The sequence below is a fragment of the Bos indicus x Bos taurus genome, chromosome 7 (assembly GCF_003369695.1).
Source record: "Bos indicus x Bos taurus breed Angus x Brahman F1 hybrid chromosome 7, Bos_hybrid_MaternalHap_v2.0, whole genome shotgun sequence".
In the NCBI taxonomy this organism is placed as follows: Eukaryota; Metazoa; Chordata; class Mammalia; order Artiodactyla; family Bovidae; genus Bos; species Bos indicus x Bos taurus.
In genome coordinates this window covers 8,118,303-8,132,760 of record NC_040082.1, presented here as the reverse complement: position 1 = coordinate 8,132,760, position 14,458 = coordinate 8,118,303, and the positions used below count along the sequence as shown (strand labels likewise).

At 37.7% G+C, this 14,458-nt stretch overlaps 1 protein-coding gene across 1 annotated transcript in view; it reads right to left on the bottom strand.

Moving 5' to 3' along the window:
• The window catches only part of LOC113894958, a 126,769-nt gene that overhangs the window by 73,337 nt on the left and 38,974 nt on the right, over positions 1-14,458 (bottom strand). The window contains exon 6 of the mRNA XM_027545486.1: positions 8,980-9,081. Coding sequence (XP_027401287.1) covers positions 8,980-9,081 — 102 coding nt within the window. The remainder of the gene's footprint in view (positions 1-8,979; positions 9,082-14,458) is intronic.

Genomic DNA, 14,458 nt, shown 5'->3' with positions numbered 1-14,458 from the left:
ATGGTATGATCATTTGAAAAGATTTCTTCCACTGTCCTAAAGGACTTGATTAAAGCAATGCCTTCTGAGTCAAATTCCAGAATGATGATATAGATCCAGAAGCAATTTCTTATCAATTTTTTACTTCATATGCTACTAAATATTATATCTTTATACAGTACTTATCCAATAAATACATATTAAATGAATGAAAAACCTAAAAATTATACCTTGAAGGAGCTTAAAATTCCATTGGAGAAGAAAACACATGCATAATCAAAAAGAAATGCTATAATATTTGAATGGCAAGTATAAAAAACATGAATATAATAGGCATTGTAAAACTTCAGAAAAGAGAATTCTTACTCCCATTTGGAGTGGTTAAGAAATGCTTTCCAGAGAGGTGGAATTTGGTCTGACCTTGATGAATAGATTCTCCATAGTGGGGAGTAATGGGGAAGGCAGGGTGACAAAGACTGCTTGGTGTTCACAGACCCAGTTCCTTTTCCATCTGGGCTCATATATGGAAAGCTTTTCTCTGACTTTTTTGCAGTTTTGGAGGCAATATAATTGAGTTTCAGACCTTGGAGTTGGAGAGAAGCCATGTATACTACTTTTAGGTGTGGCTCATAAAAACATCCCAAGGGCCACGCTCCACGTTCTCCACCCATCTTCCTGACTTCAAGGTCCTATGGTGTGAGACACTAAAGAAAAAATAAACCTGGATCTCAAAACATTATGCGGGACAAAAGCCATCTTCCAACCAGGAACTTCCACATGAGACTATCAGCCTGAGTGACTAATGATCTTTTATTGTCTTAAACCATTAATGTCATAACTTGAATCAGCAAGCCAGCCAAGAAAGAAAATCTTCTGAGCAAAGGTACACAAGCAGAATGTCTTAAACACGTGCCAAAAGGTGGTGATTCAGATCCACTGGAGCAGATGCTGTGGATGGATACAGTGAGCCTGGAAGATAAGGATGAAAAGACAGCCAGTATATAAAGTGTCTTGAATGTGAAGATGACAAATTTGTGCTTGGTGGTCCTTAAACAAGAGAGCCACTGGAAGTTTGTGAGCAGAAAAATAGATACACGATGGTTTTCAGAAGATTAATTTAGAATAAGGAGGGATTAAGTTAAGCTTTACAGCAAAGATATTATTATAAGAATCAATACAGAATCTGGAAACAGGAACTAGAAATGAATAGAAGGTATAAAATGCTGCCATAGGACCTAAATTACCTCAAGGCACTCATTCGCATGAGTAGGGCCAGATGCCTTTCCATCCCTCTTAGACCGTAAGCATCTCATGAGCAAGTAAAATTTCTTATTTATTGATTTAGGCATTTCCCATGGCTAGTATAATCTCTTGCACATGGTTGGGGCATTAAAAACATTGACTAAATATACTGAGATAACCAAGGAAGAGAAAACATTGAAAATGTTCATTGGGCCAGATATAAAAGATCTTTGAGATCTAGGATATGAAGTTGGCCTGAGAAATGGATTCGGAATTTAGAATGAAAGGGAAAAATGTAAGGAGAGAAATACAGAGCACTGAGAATAAGATCTTGAAAAATAATCATAATTCCCTTTAAGGAGAGAGAGGAAATGGGCAGCTAAAGAGGAACATAAAGAAAAGGCAGAGAGGTCCTAGGGAGTGTGCAGGCAAGAGTATAAGATCAGTGAAGGTGCAGAGAACAAGCGTATGGATGCCACGAAGGGGGATGGGGGGTAGGATGAATTGGGAGATTGGGATCGACATATACACCCTGCTGGTACTAAGTATAAAGTAGGTGACTAATGAGAACCTTATGTATAGCACAGGGAACTCTACTCAGTGATCGGTGGTGACCTACATGGGAAGGAAATGAAAAAAAGAGGGGATGTAGGTATATGTACAGCTGCTTCACTTTGCTGTACAGCAGAAACTAACACAACATTGTAAAGCAGCTATACTCCAATAAAAATTTATTGGAAAAGATTGGTGAAGGCAAAGGAAAGATTTCAAGATGGAGAAAATGGTCAACAGTGCTATGGTGACACCACAAAAGTAACCATAATAATAGTATGGTTCTAAATCCTTGTCTATTCACAAGGTCAAGACGAACAAGGATGGAAGAAATGTGACTAAAGCTGGATTAGTGAAGTCACAAGTGTTAGTCGCTCAGTTGTGCCCGACTCTTTGCCATCCCATGGACTGCAGCCCACCAGGCTCCTGTGTCCATGGGATTCTTCAGACAAGAATACTGCAATGGGTTGCCATTTCCTTCTCCAGGGGATCTTCCCGACCCAAGGACTGAACCCCGGTCTCCTGCACTGCAGGCAGATTCTGGATTAGGAAAAGCGAATTATAGCTAAAGAGTTTTAAGGAGTGTGATAGAAGTGAAAGACAAATGTTTGAGCTATTTGTACTGAATCATATGCTAAATGATTGATTAGATGAAGTGATAAACTACTATGAAATCAAAAGTATGATTGTTTGGTAACAGATCTTCTCTTCCAAGTAAACCTCACTTTAAAAACAATATTGGACCTAAGGAATCCATCAGTATGGACATACTTTGTTTTTTTCAACACTTTGATTGAATCAAAATTCACATACCATATCATTTTACCCATTTAAAGTGTATAATTAAATGCTTTTTAGTCTATTCACAGAGTTGTGAAACTATCATCACAATATAATTTTAGAATATTTCTGTTGCCCCGAAAAAAAACCAAGTAACCAAGAGCAGCCATTCTCCATCACCCCTAATCTCTCAGCTCTAGGCAACGACTAACCTATTTTCTGTCTCTGTGGACTTGCCTGTTGTGAACAGTTTATATAAGTGAAATAATATAATATGTGGTCTTTTGTGTTTAGTGTCCTTCACTCAGCAAGCTATTTTCCAGACCCATCCACATGGTAGCAAGCACTACATTTTTTCAATTGCTGAATAAATATTTTATGGTAAGAATATAGCACAGTTTGTTTATCCATTCATCAATGGATGGTAATTTGCATTGTTTTCCATTTTTATGATGAATAACACTGCTATGAAAATTTGAGTACAATTTTGTGTGTGTGTGTGAGCATGTGTCTCATCACCTGAGGTATACACCTAGGAGTGAAATTCCTGGATGAAGTAGTGACTCTGTTTATTTAACGTAGGAGGAATGATCAGACTTTTTTCAAGGTGGCTATACCATTTCACATTCTTATCACCATTGTATAAGTGTTCTCAGCTTCTCCACTTTCTTGCCAACATTTGATATTTTTTACATATAGCCATCCTAGTGGGTATGGGATGGTATTTTGTTGTGGTTTTCATTTGTTTTCCTTGATGACTATTGATGTGGAGTATTTTTTTATGTGCTTATTTGGCTATTTGTTTATCTTCTTTGGAGAAAGATCTACTCAAATCCTTTGCTCATTTAAAAACTGTGTTATTTATCTTTGCATTATGAGTGAAAATTATTCTTGTTTGTAGAGGAATTACTTCTGTAGTGTTACTCTTCCTGATAGCTTATGTGATAGCTTTCAGCTTTAATTATAGAGGGTATTGACTGTGTTCCACTAATTTGAATGCAACTTACAAATTTTCCCTTTATCTACTAATTATGGTGACAGTTTGAGGCATGATGATCTCTTGGAGGAGGGAGGTGTTTCAAGGTGACTCTAATATACCACACAGACAGTTGCCCTACTTGAGGCTGCTCTTGGGAGCAGAATGGAAGTATCCTACATTGGACAGGAAGGATCAAAGTGTTAAGAAAACAAGCCCACACTTTTCTAAGTTGGTTTCCCCGATAGGATACTTGACGACATAGTTCTGTATTGATTATAAAGAGTTAAATGCTGAGCTACTTCATCCTTTTATGCATATTTACATATAATGTAGAGTCTGAAAACTTATAATTAAAAAAGGGGTTTGTCCTTTTCATTTAAAAAATTTTTACTATAACAGTAGCATTTTAAACTCTAGAGCTTCCCGAAAGATGGGCCTGTCCATAATTTCGTATGTGGTCTGCCCATCCCTAAATGTATCATTTCCTTTTCAACTTTGCTTGGTATCAGAGTTGGAACATCTGTTTCTTTTGTTTATGACAACAGATCTCACAAACATTTGGGCCTTCATAGAAAATGTTCATGCAAGTGCCAGCTGGGTGTGGGCAATTAGTTATGTAAGCTACAAGCAAGCTCCCTTTCTGTGTACTTATGGATAATCATTTCTATCCCACCTACAGGTCTTCATGCTGTATCTTTTTTATCGTCAGTGTGTAATTAAGTCTCTCTATTGCATGCAGAACAATGTTTTGTGGTGTGAATGAGATTCTCTGAAATGCTGGAAATATGTGTAATTTTAAAGTCCCTCAACCCTTCATTTAGTAGATTTGACTAGACAATGGATTTCAGAGGTTGCTATTCAGCACTGAGGAATGCATTTTAAAAAAAAGAGAAGTAGACTCAGCATACATGAATCCCTGCCAGGGAAGCACTTTCTGATGTTGAATAAAATCCTAGGTTAACTGTGTATTGTTGGAGCATTTTTGCTACAGTAGAGATGCTTCAGTTTTCCTCTTTCAAAACCTCAGGTCCTCCTGAATATCACATCACTTACAATGCAAATATTTTGATTTGTTTCACATCTGAATGGATTAGATATGGTTAACTGTCTCACCTGGACAGTTATAAAGGTATCAGACATTAGAAAAATCATAACCTTTTATTAGATGGCATTTACTTATTTTATCTAGAAAGGCAGGCATGAAAAGTATGTCCAGGTTTTTGATAGTTTGCAAAAATTTGCTAAACTTACCAAGTCAGATCTATTTGAGTTTTAAAGGGGAGTAATTTTTATCTTTCTTATGAATTATTTCTTTGTTTAACACTAATCTTGCAAAGTCAGAGCTAGAAAGAGGCGAGCAGGGAGAAGTGAAAGAGAACAGAAGAGAGAGAAAGCAGGGCGAGGAGGAAGGGGGAAGGAAGTAAGTGAAGCCGGAAGGGACCAATATCCGTGAATACCTTCCCCGTAAACGAACATGCATTTTCTTAAAGCCAGATGTCCTTTAAAAATACTGAAGCCCCTTGATGATAAAAAGTGAACTGTCTTCAGAATGGAAGAAAACAATAGCAAATGAAGCAACTGACAAAGAATTAATCTCAAAAATATGCAAGCAACTCCTGCAGCTCAATTCCAGAAAAATAAATGACCCAATCAAAAAATGGGCCAAAGAGCTAAACAGACATTTCTCCAAAGAATGGCTAACAAATGGCTAACAGATGGCTAACAAACACATGAAAAGATGCTCAACATCACTCATTATCAGAGAAATGCAAACCAAAACCACAATGAGGTACCATCTCACACCAGTCAAAATGGCTGCTATCCAAAAATCTACAAACAATAAATGCTGGAAAGGGTGTGGAGAAAAGGGAACCCTCTTACACTGTTGGTGGGAATGCAAACTAGTACAGCCACTATGGAGAACAGTGTGGAGATTCCTTAAAAAACTGGAAATAGAACTGCCTTATGATCCAGCAATCCCACTGCTGGGCATACACACTAAGGAAACCAGAAGGGAAAGAGACACGTGTACCCCAATGTTCATCGCAGCACTGTTTATAATAGCCAGGACATGGAAGCAACCTAGATGTCCATCGGCAGATGAATGGATAAGAAAGCTGTGTTACATATACACAGTGGAATATTACTCAGCTATTAAAAAGAATGCATTTGAATCAGTTCTAATGAGGTGGATGAAGCTGGAGCTTATTATACAGAGCAAAGTAAGTCAGAAACAAAAACACCAATACAGTATACTAATGGATATATATGGAATTTAGAAAGATGGTAACGATAACTCTGTATGCGAGACAGCAAAAGAGACACAGATGTATAGAACAGGCATTTGGACTCTGTGGGAGAGGGCGAGGTGGGGGAATGATATGAGAGACAGCACTGAAACATGTATATTATCATATGTGAAATAGATCGCCAGTCCAGGTCTGATGCATGAGACAGGGTGTTCAGGGCTGGTGCACTGGGATGACCCTGAGGGATGGGATGGGGAGGGAGGTGGGAGAGGGGTTCAGGATGGGGAACACACGTACATCCATGGCTGATTCATGTCAACGTATGGCAAAACAACCACATTATTGTAAAATAATTATCCTCCAATTAAAATTAAAAGAAAAATAGTGAACTGTCTTTGTCTATACAGAGATAATTACAGCCACAATTGTTTCTTGTTCTTGCTAATTTGAAGAGCGCTAAGAGGCAGAGTAAGGGTGTCCTTGGACAAAATTTGCAATGTTTATGTTTTGTCATCTGAGTTCTGTGGCCATAGCCATATTCCCCTTCTACTCTCTCCTCACTTGTCTGTGGTCCACCTGTATACTTCCAACTGCCACCAACATCTGGGTAAACTTCCTGCCTTATCCAATTATTCTGAGAATGACCTGCTTGATAGTAACCTGTATTTGATTAGCTGATTAAACTTTAATTGAAATTTATTCACATCAAAGTTAATAACATGGCCTTTTGCTTTTCTATAAATATTTTAGGATCTAATTGAAACATTTTTATGAAGAAAAACGAAAGAGATACTCTTCTAGAATTTTACTTGGGATTGTATCTATGGATGAATTTAAGGAAGAACTGACATGTTTAAAATTTACAAACTGCTCTCATTTTTTCTGCTGTTAATTTAGGTGTTCCTTAATTTCTTTCTGTATTTTGTTATTTTCAAAGTAATATTCAGCACACCTTTATAAGAATTATTTCTTTCAATGTGCCATGTTTTTCCTTCCTGAAAGCTTTATACTTCATACTCTACATAGATTCTTAGATCCACACTACCTAGACACAGCTTCTAGAGAAGCTGCCGTGAGGATTGTTTCCGAGTGCAAGCTGGGGCTCCCCAGGTGGCGCTAGAGGTAAAGAACCCACCTGCCAATGCAGGAGACACAAGAGACATGGGTTCGATCCCTGGTGGGAAAGATCCCCTGGAGGAGGGCACGGCAAACCTCTCCAGTGTTCTTGCCTGGAGAATCCCCATGGACAGAGGAGCCTGGCGGGCTACAGTCCATGAGGTTGCAAAGAGTCAGACACGACTGAAGTGACTCAGCGGGCAGGCAAGGCAGGCTTCAACTGCCACACTTTCTGGGCATCCTGCCTTCTACTAAGGCTACATTCTCCCCGGTAAGTCACTGCTTCCAGCCTGTGACTGGATCTGGAGCAGGTACTGGAGTCAGCCTCTTTCTGGCCAAAGAGAGACTGATCTAGTGGATGGTTTTTTCTGGGTCATCTCGGAATTTCTCAGAACGACAGTGCAGTTTGACTTCTTCCTACACAATTCTGCTTCCTTCTCCCTGTCCTTTCGTAGGTGCCAGACCCGCACTGTGGTCTAAAGGCCCTACTTACACTTGTCTGCCACAGTGCTTTCCTCTAATCTTTTGCACATCTACTTCTGCATTGGTGTCTACCTCTCAGACTATAGGAACTGAGAAAAAGGAATTTCCTCTATTACCTTAAAGAATTCTACATCTGTTCCTATACTTAACTTTTGTAAGTCACGAGGAGGTAAAAGGATTATCTTTTTAGAGAAGGAGGAAAGGAGGAAAAGGTAAAAATTTAAGTACATTTGAATCAGGTATAGGGGTGGGATTTTAATGAAATCAGAGACAGGATTGGGCTGCAGGGCAGATCAGAAAGGGCTGCAGTCCTCACGGACGATATGCGTCCCTCCCTGACTGTCCACCCTGCCCTGGCGGGCACACACTTAGGGAGTTTGTGCTCCCTCCACAGGCATTTTGGGAGCATCAGCTCTGTTACCTTTGGGACACTGCCCCAAGTATTGCAGATTAAAATAATGGATATGATACTGTTTCTGATCTTGGAAAACTCCCAGTCCAGATGAGGACTATAATGTAATTCAGAAAACCCTAGTAGCCCTGGGCCCCCTTCTGTGATAACTCCATTAGGCCTCCTTTAATGCAGCACTTTGCCAACAAAGGTCCGTCCAGTCAAGGCTATGGTTTTTCCAGTAGTCATGTATGGATGTGACAGCTGGATCATAAAGAAGGCTGAGTGCCAAAGAATTGATGCTTTTGAACTGTGGTGTTGGAGAAGGGACTCTCGAGAGTCCCTTGGACTGCAAGGAGATCCAACCAGTCCATCCTAAAGGAGATCAGTCCTGAATATTCATTGGAAGGACTGATGCTGAAGCTGAAACTCCGATACTTTGGCCACCTGATATGAAGAACTGACTCATTAGAAAGCCCCTGATGCTGGGAAAGATTGAAGATGGGAGGAGAAGGGGACGACAGAGGATGAGATGGTTGGACGGCATCACCAACTTGATGGACTTGAGTTTGGGTAAACTCTGGGAGTTGGTGATGGGCAGGGAGGCCTGGAGTGCTGCGGTCCTAGGGTTGCAAAGAGTCGGACACGACTGAGCGACTGAGCAATAGCAACAATGCAGCATGCTGGGTATGGGTATATTTATCTTATCTTTATATCTTAAATTATTCTCATGTTCTGGATTAGGGAGAAAAAGATCTATCTTTCATTAGGTATCTACTAATTCCTAATTTGTTTGTTAGGAAATAAATCTGAGAAGCCATAAAGGAAATAATCTATGAGGAATGGAACTCCTCCTAGAAACTATTAAATAGTAATAAATTGGCAGCTGCCTACTCAAGACCCTTTTTGTCTGCAGAGCTTGAGCCCTGGTTTTGTAGGTACAGACAGGATTCTTCTTTAATGGGGAGGCCCAGTAATTACCAGAGGTGTCCACTTCAGCGGGGAAGCATAGTATTCTAAAAAACAATTGATCATGATGTCAGCACTTGCCAATCTTTATGAGTTTTTGATAGACTTGAGATTTACAAACTACTAGTGTATATGTGTGTTTTACAAGACTTCAGTATTGGAGGGTACTTAGTATATTGCGTGAGGCCTGAGCTAATTGTCCTGGTCTGAATAACAACTGCTGTAGTGAAACAACTTACTAGCGTCCACTTCAGTTACCACGATCGGCTTGGAGTACTGAATACGGAATCCCCAGGGGTAATCGCCGGTCCCTTTGACAAGCTTCACGGTGCGCTCACGAACTGAAGAGGAAGCGGAAAGGACATTCTTTTGAGTTAATCTTTAGATACTACAAATGCAATGAAAATATAGCTGGTATTTATTGCTGGTTTAGTATATACCAGGCTTAATAAAAGTCAAAGTACTTTACAACTAGTATCTAATTTAATCTTCACATTGACCTAAGATTAATGTTTTTTTGGAGAGGGGAAAACTGAGGCATATAGACGCTAAACAAGTCAGCTGAGTCACGTGGTGAGGAAGGGGCAGGGCTTTCTTCCCGAGGCCGCTGACCATTGCAGGTTTCAGGCACGCGGAGCTGTGAACCATGGGACGGTTCTACAAGGTTTTAATACACGTGGAAATAAGAAAAGCGAATCTTCATCCATAATAGTCAGGTCTTAAGGACCCCAGGAAATCCCGAGCAACTGAGCTTCTCAGAAACAAGGGAAGCAGCTGGGCCTTGCAGAAATGGTAAGGTTATGCTGCATTGAAAGTGAAGAGTTCCAGAAGCTTGACAGTAAAAATTAAAAAAAATTTTTTACATTAGTCTAATCATCTTAAATTAATGTGGTCCAGCTATTTACCAGTCTGCTTTTCCATGTGTCTTCTCCTGTTTCCTCCTGCTATCTTTATACAGTCTTTTCTGTAGGTGTAAATATAGGTGTGAGTGTGTGTGTGTGTGTGTGGATGAGTGGGTGTGGGTGTGGGTGTGGGTGGGTGTGTTTCTTCCTCAAGACTTCTGCTTGCTGATAAGTTCATAACTATAACTCACTCCTGGACCCTCTTGATCTTCCTCTACCTCAAGACATTTTAAATTTCTACCTCAAGACTATCCAAGGGCATTTTCCCAAGCTGAATTCCTAAAAGATAAAATCTATCAGGTAAGAACTCTTTGGGCTATTACTCTTCAGAGACAAGGAAAGAGCAGGATTCCAAGGCAGAAAACACGTCTCAGGAAGACTTCCTTCTGCGGAAGGGCATTTTCCGTAAAGGAGATGTTGCCGTGGTAGATGTGTTTTCTTTATACTATATTTACACCTTGCATTTTATTTAGAAAAAAATACATGCCTGAATCACTCTAGAGTACAAAAGCGAAATAAAAAATCTGAAGGGCTTATGTGATCTCAGAAGAATCCCTTTTAAAATGCTGACAAAGTTATCCAAGGAAGAATCACAATGAAAGACTTCAAAATATTATTTGGTTGTATTTAAGACCAACTTCATCGGGGAGAAGTGTTAATGCAATACTGGGAGAATTACTCTTTCCCCGACAATTAGATTGAAATACTTTATTAGTTGAGCTTTTTTTCCTGTATGTTAATGAATATCTTAAAATGATAAAGAATAAATCATAATACAGTACAATGAGAAACTTCCTGAGCTCCAGAAGTGAATTAATAGTAATATGCCTCTGGAAAAAAGGTATTATTAGGTCTCTAGGAAAAATGCAATTAATTATAAAATAAGAATGCTTATCTATTAATAAAGGCAGGGCAAATTCACACCTTAAGATATAATTTAATAGAATTTCTTTCCATTAAAAATAGGAATACATTAAAATTTACGGGTAATATATTTTGTAGCTTCTTTTCAGCCATTCTTTTGTATTTTTGTGTATCATTTTTCATTCCTCAGAAATATTTACATCTTCCTTCATATTGGAGATCAGGGACATTTCTTCTCTGAAGAGTTGCATCCTCTAGGTTCTTATAAAAAGATTCATACTAAGAAAAAATGTCTGCTGTAGGCAACATATGGATAAAGTTAGAAGCAATCAAGCATTCAAAGGAGTTCGTAACAATTGTATTTTGAGTGGCTAAGGACTTTTGTTCAGCTTCCCCTTTGATGAGAAATCTCTTTCTTTGCCATTGCCGACAGATGTCTGGGTGGGTGACTCCCTGATCTTGGAGAGATATTGTTATTATAAATTTACCTTATATTTCTCAGAGCTTGTAAACAGATTTGCCATTGTTTTATTACATTTCCTCCCAGGTATTACTGAGGTAAATCTTTTTAAAAATTAAGTTTCTTATAAAAAGATGACAAAGATAGTAAAGGATTAGGCAATTTTTCCAAATGTTCTTAGCTGACCATCTTCTTGGTCAGCTAGGGAATAAAAATATCTAATAAAAATAAGGAAATAAGCATCTTTGTTTTTAATAATCCATGGTACCTAATATCAGAGGTAATTCATTCACAGACATTTACTGAGTATCTATGTGTCCCATTGTTTTCTTATGTATCAATATGGGGACTGTGGTGTTGAGGACAGAGAAGAGACTTTTTCTCATGGAGTTGACATCCTGGACCTTGGCTACCCGAATTGGCAAACATTCAAAGAAAGAATAGAGCCTCTTCATATGGATTCCTGAAGGAATGTTTGTTATCCCAATATGTCTGAACAAAATACACTGTTTCTCTGTTGGTTAAAACAGTATCAGGAAAAGCTTACCAAAGTTGCTGTGCAAGTATTAAGTGTATTCCAGTGCTAAAATTCTGTGCTCCTGGGAAGATTTCTTATCATTTGTTAATACAATTCCCTTTTGGCAGTTATTTTACATGACTATTTGGACTGCCACTTACTGGATCTCAGCATAATTTAAGGGACAGAACTGGGAAATTCAAGGACCCCAAAATGAATATGTTAGCAGTCTGCAGCAATCTGGTAGCTAATCAGGGCAAAAAAGAAAATCGGGAATCCTACTTCTGACCTCAGTAGAAATCATTTCTAACAATCCTACTTGTCAAAACTTCTTGCTCCCTGTAGGTTACCCTCTTGATACTAGCTTCTGCTTTTGACAAATTGCTTATCCAATTGATGTTTGTTTAATGGAGTATTTTTACTGAGCTGATTCAAATCAAATCATGTTTGCTTTTTGTCTTACATGCGATGATAAGATAGCTATTGCTTTCAAGGCTGTAGCATAGTGTTTTCTTTTTTCTTTTTCCTAATCAGGTAAATCGAATGTCAACAATGTGTGAAAGTATAAACAACTCAATAAAATCTTTAAACGGTAAGCTCAACTATAGTGAACTCCTGTGGGAGAAAATGCACTCAGAATGTTTTGCAACATGTTCCCCTCCCATTCTGAAGACAGTTTTCTCACATTTTGAGATTTATAGTCCTGGAGCCCCTTGCTGCTGTCTGGTGGGTAATCTGTGAGTGCCACACAGCTGCTGAAAAGCCACGAATAAATGTCATTGTCTTTTCAGAGACTGTGTGGTCACATCATCAAGTAACTTATCCCCTCAAATAGCATTTCCTTGGAATCATCTTGTTAGATGTAAAAGTTCAAATGAAGGGCACATAGTTCCATAAATACAACACCACTTAGATATTGAAAATACCCTAAAACTTTCTCATAGCTCCAGAAATACACTTCTGTAGTGATGCAAAACTTTTAAAAATCTATTTCTCCAAATAATAGAAGGGCACTTTCTAGAGTATTACAGATTGAATTTTGTAAGTTTAAAATTTATTCTCACAATACATATTGGTAGACATAAATTAGCATTGCAATATCTTCAAAATGTCATTAGGCTAATACAGACATCTTTCTGTTTTAAAATTATTTTTTTGCCTCCAACTCATGTTTCCTCCCTATCTCCAGCTTCTTGTACTGATGTCTCAAAATCACATCGTTAAAAACATGTATCTGGTATGTGGATACTTCAAGCATTAATAACAGTAAGCAAGAACAATCAGCACATTCTTGGACTGAGGTTCAGTGCAATAAATATTAATATTTAAAACTCACTTACTACATTTAAACATAATTTGTTTAGTTGTGTGGATGTGTGTGGGCATGTACGTGTGTGTGTATATGCACACATGCATGAATTTTTTGGCAAAATTAAGCACATTTTCTTTTTTTTTTTTTTAGCTAAAGCAAATAATGGTGAATCAACTAAATGCTTGTTCTTTGATGACCATACACAGTTGTAGAAATGGTGATAACTGTACTTTCTTACATCAGGTGTTAGCCAAGATACTGTGAGGGAAGAATGAATTCTATCTAATGTATCTTTTCACCTGCCTGCCACAAACAGTCAATACATATTGGTCAATTTAGTTAGTATATTATGAAATAGGAATTGTTTGCAGTTTACATAAAATATATATATAAATATAAACAGACATGTATGAATATGTATTTAATATTTAGTTAAAATTCCCATCAAATAAAAATAAGGATAGGAGATAGAAATAGTCAAGACAGATAAAAATAGCCCACTATTCACATATATTGTGTCATTTCACATTTTATAACACTGTAAGATAGGCAGAGAGATAATAACAGTAAATAAGTGAATTTTCTAAGGTCACATAGCTAGTAAATTACTTTTTATACATTCATGCAACAAATATATGTTGGCTTTCTGTAATGAAATAGGCGCTGTCCTTGGTGTGGAGAATACATCAACGAACAAATAGAGAGCCTAACCCTGAAAATCCTATTTTCAGCCTAGTGTTTTTACCCTGTGCCATGCTATTACTCAAATAAAAGTTAACTATAGAAGATTTTGGTTCTTATTTTAGAAAGTTTATTGCTTGATTCTCAGCATCTTCTTTTTATAGTAGATTTACAAGGCTGTGTTAGTTCCTGGCATACAGCAAAGTGATTCAGTTACATATATATATATATTTAACTTAAAAAATATATATTATATATATAAATATATATTTTATATATATTTATATATAAACTTTATATATTATACAATTATATATATATATAATTTTTATATTATATATATATTTCTTAAGTTACGTATATGTATATGCATATTCTTTTTAGATTCTTTTCCATGATAGTGTATTACAACATATTGAATATATCAGAGTTCCCTGTGCTATACAGAAGGACCTTGTTGTTTATCTATTTTAAATATAGTAGTTTGTATCTGCTACTCCCAAACACCCAGTTGATCTCCCCTCTGTTCTCCTTTGTTAACCATAAGTTTGTTTCCTATGTCTGTGAGTCAGTTTCTGTTTTGTAAATACATTCATTTGTATCATTCTTTCGGATTCCACATGTAAGCAGCATCATGTATTTCCGTTTCTCTGGCTACTTCACTTGTATGACCATCTCTAGGTCCATCCATGTTGCTGCAAATGGCATTATTTCATTCTCTTTTTGTGACTGAGTAATTTTGACTGTGTGGATCACAATAAACTGTAGAAAATTCTTAAAGAGATGGGAATACCAGACCATCTGACCTGCCTCTTGAGAAACCCATATGCAGGTCAGGAAGCAACAGTTAGAACTGTTAGAACATGGAACAACAGACTGGATCCAAATAGGAAAAGGAGTACATCAAGGCTATATATTGTCACCCTGCTTCTTTAACTTATATGCAGAGTACATCATGAGAAGCGCTGGGCTGGAAGAATCA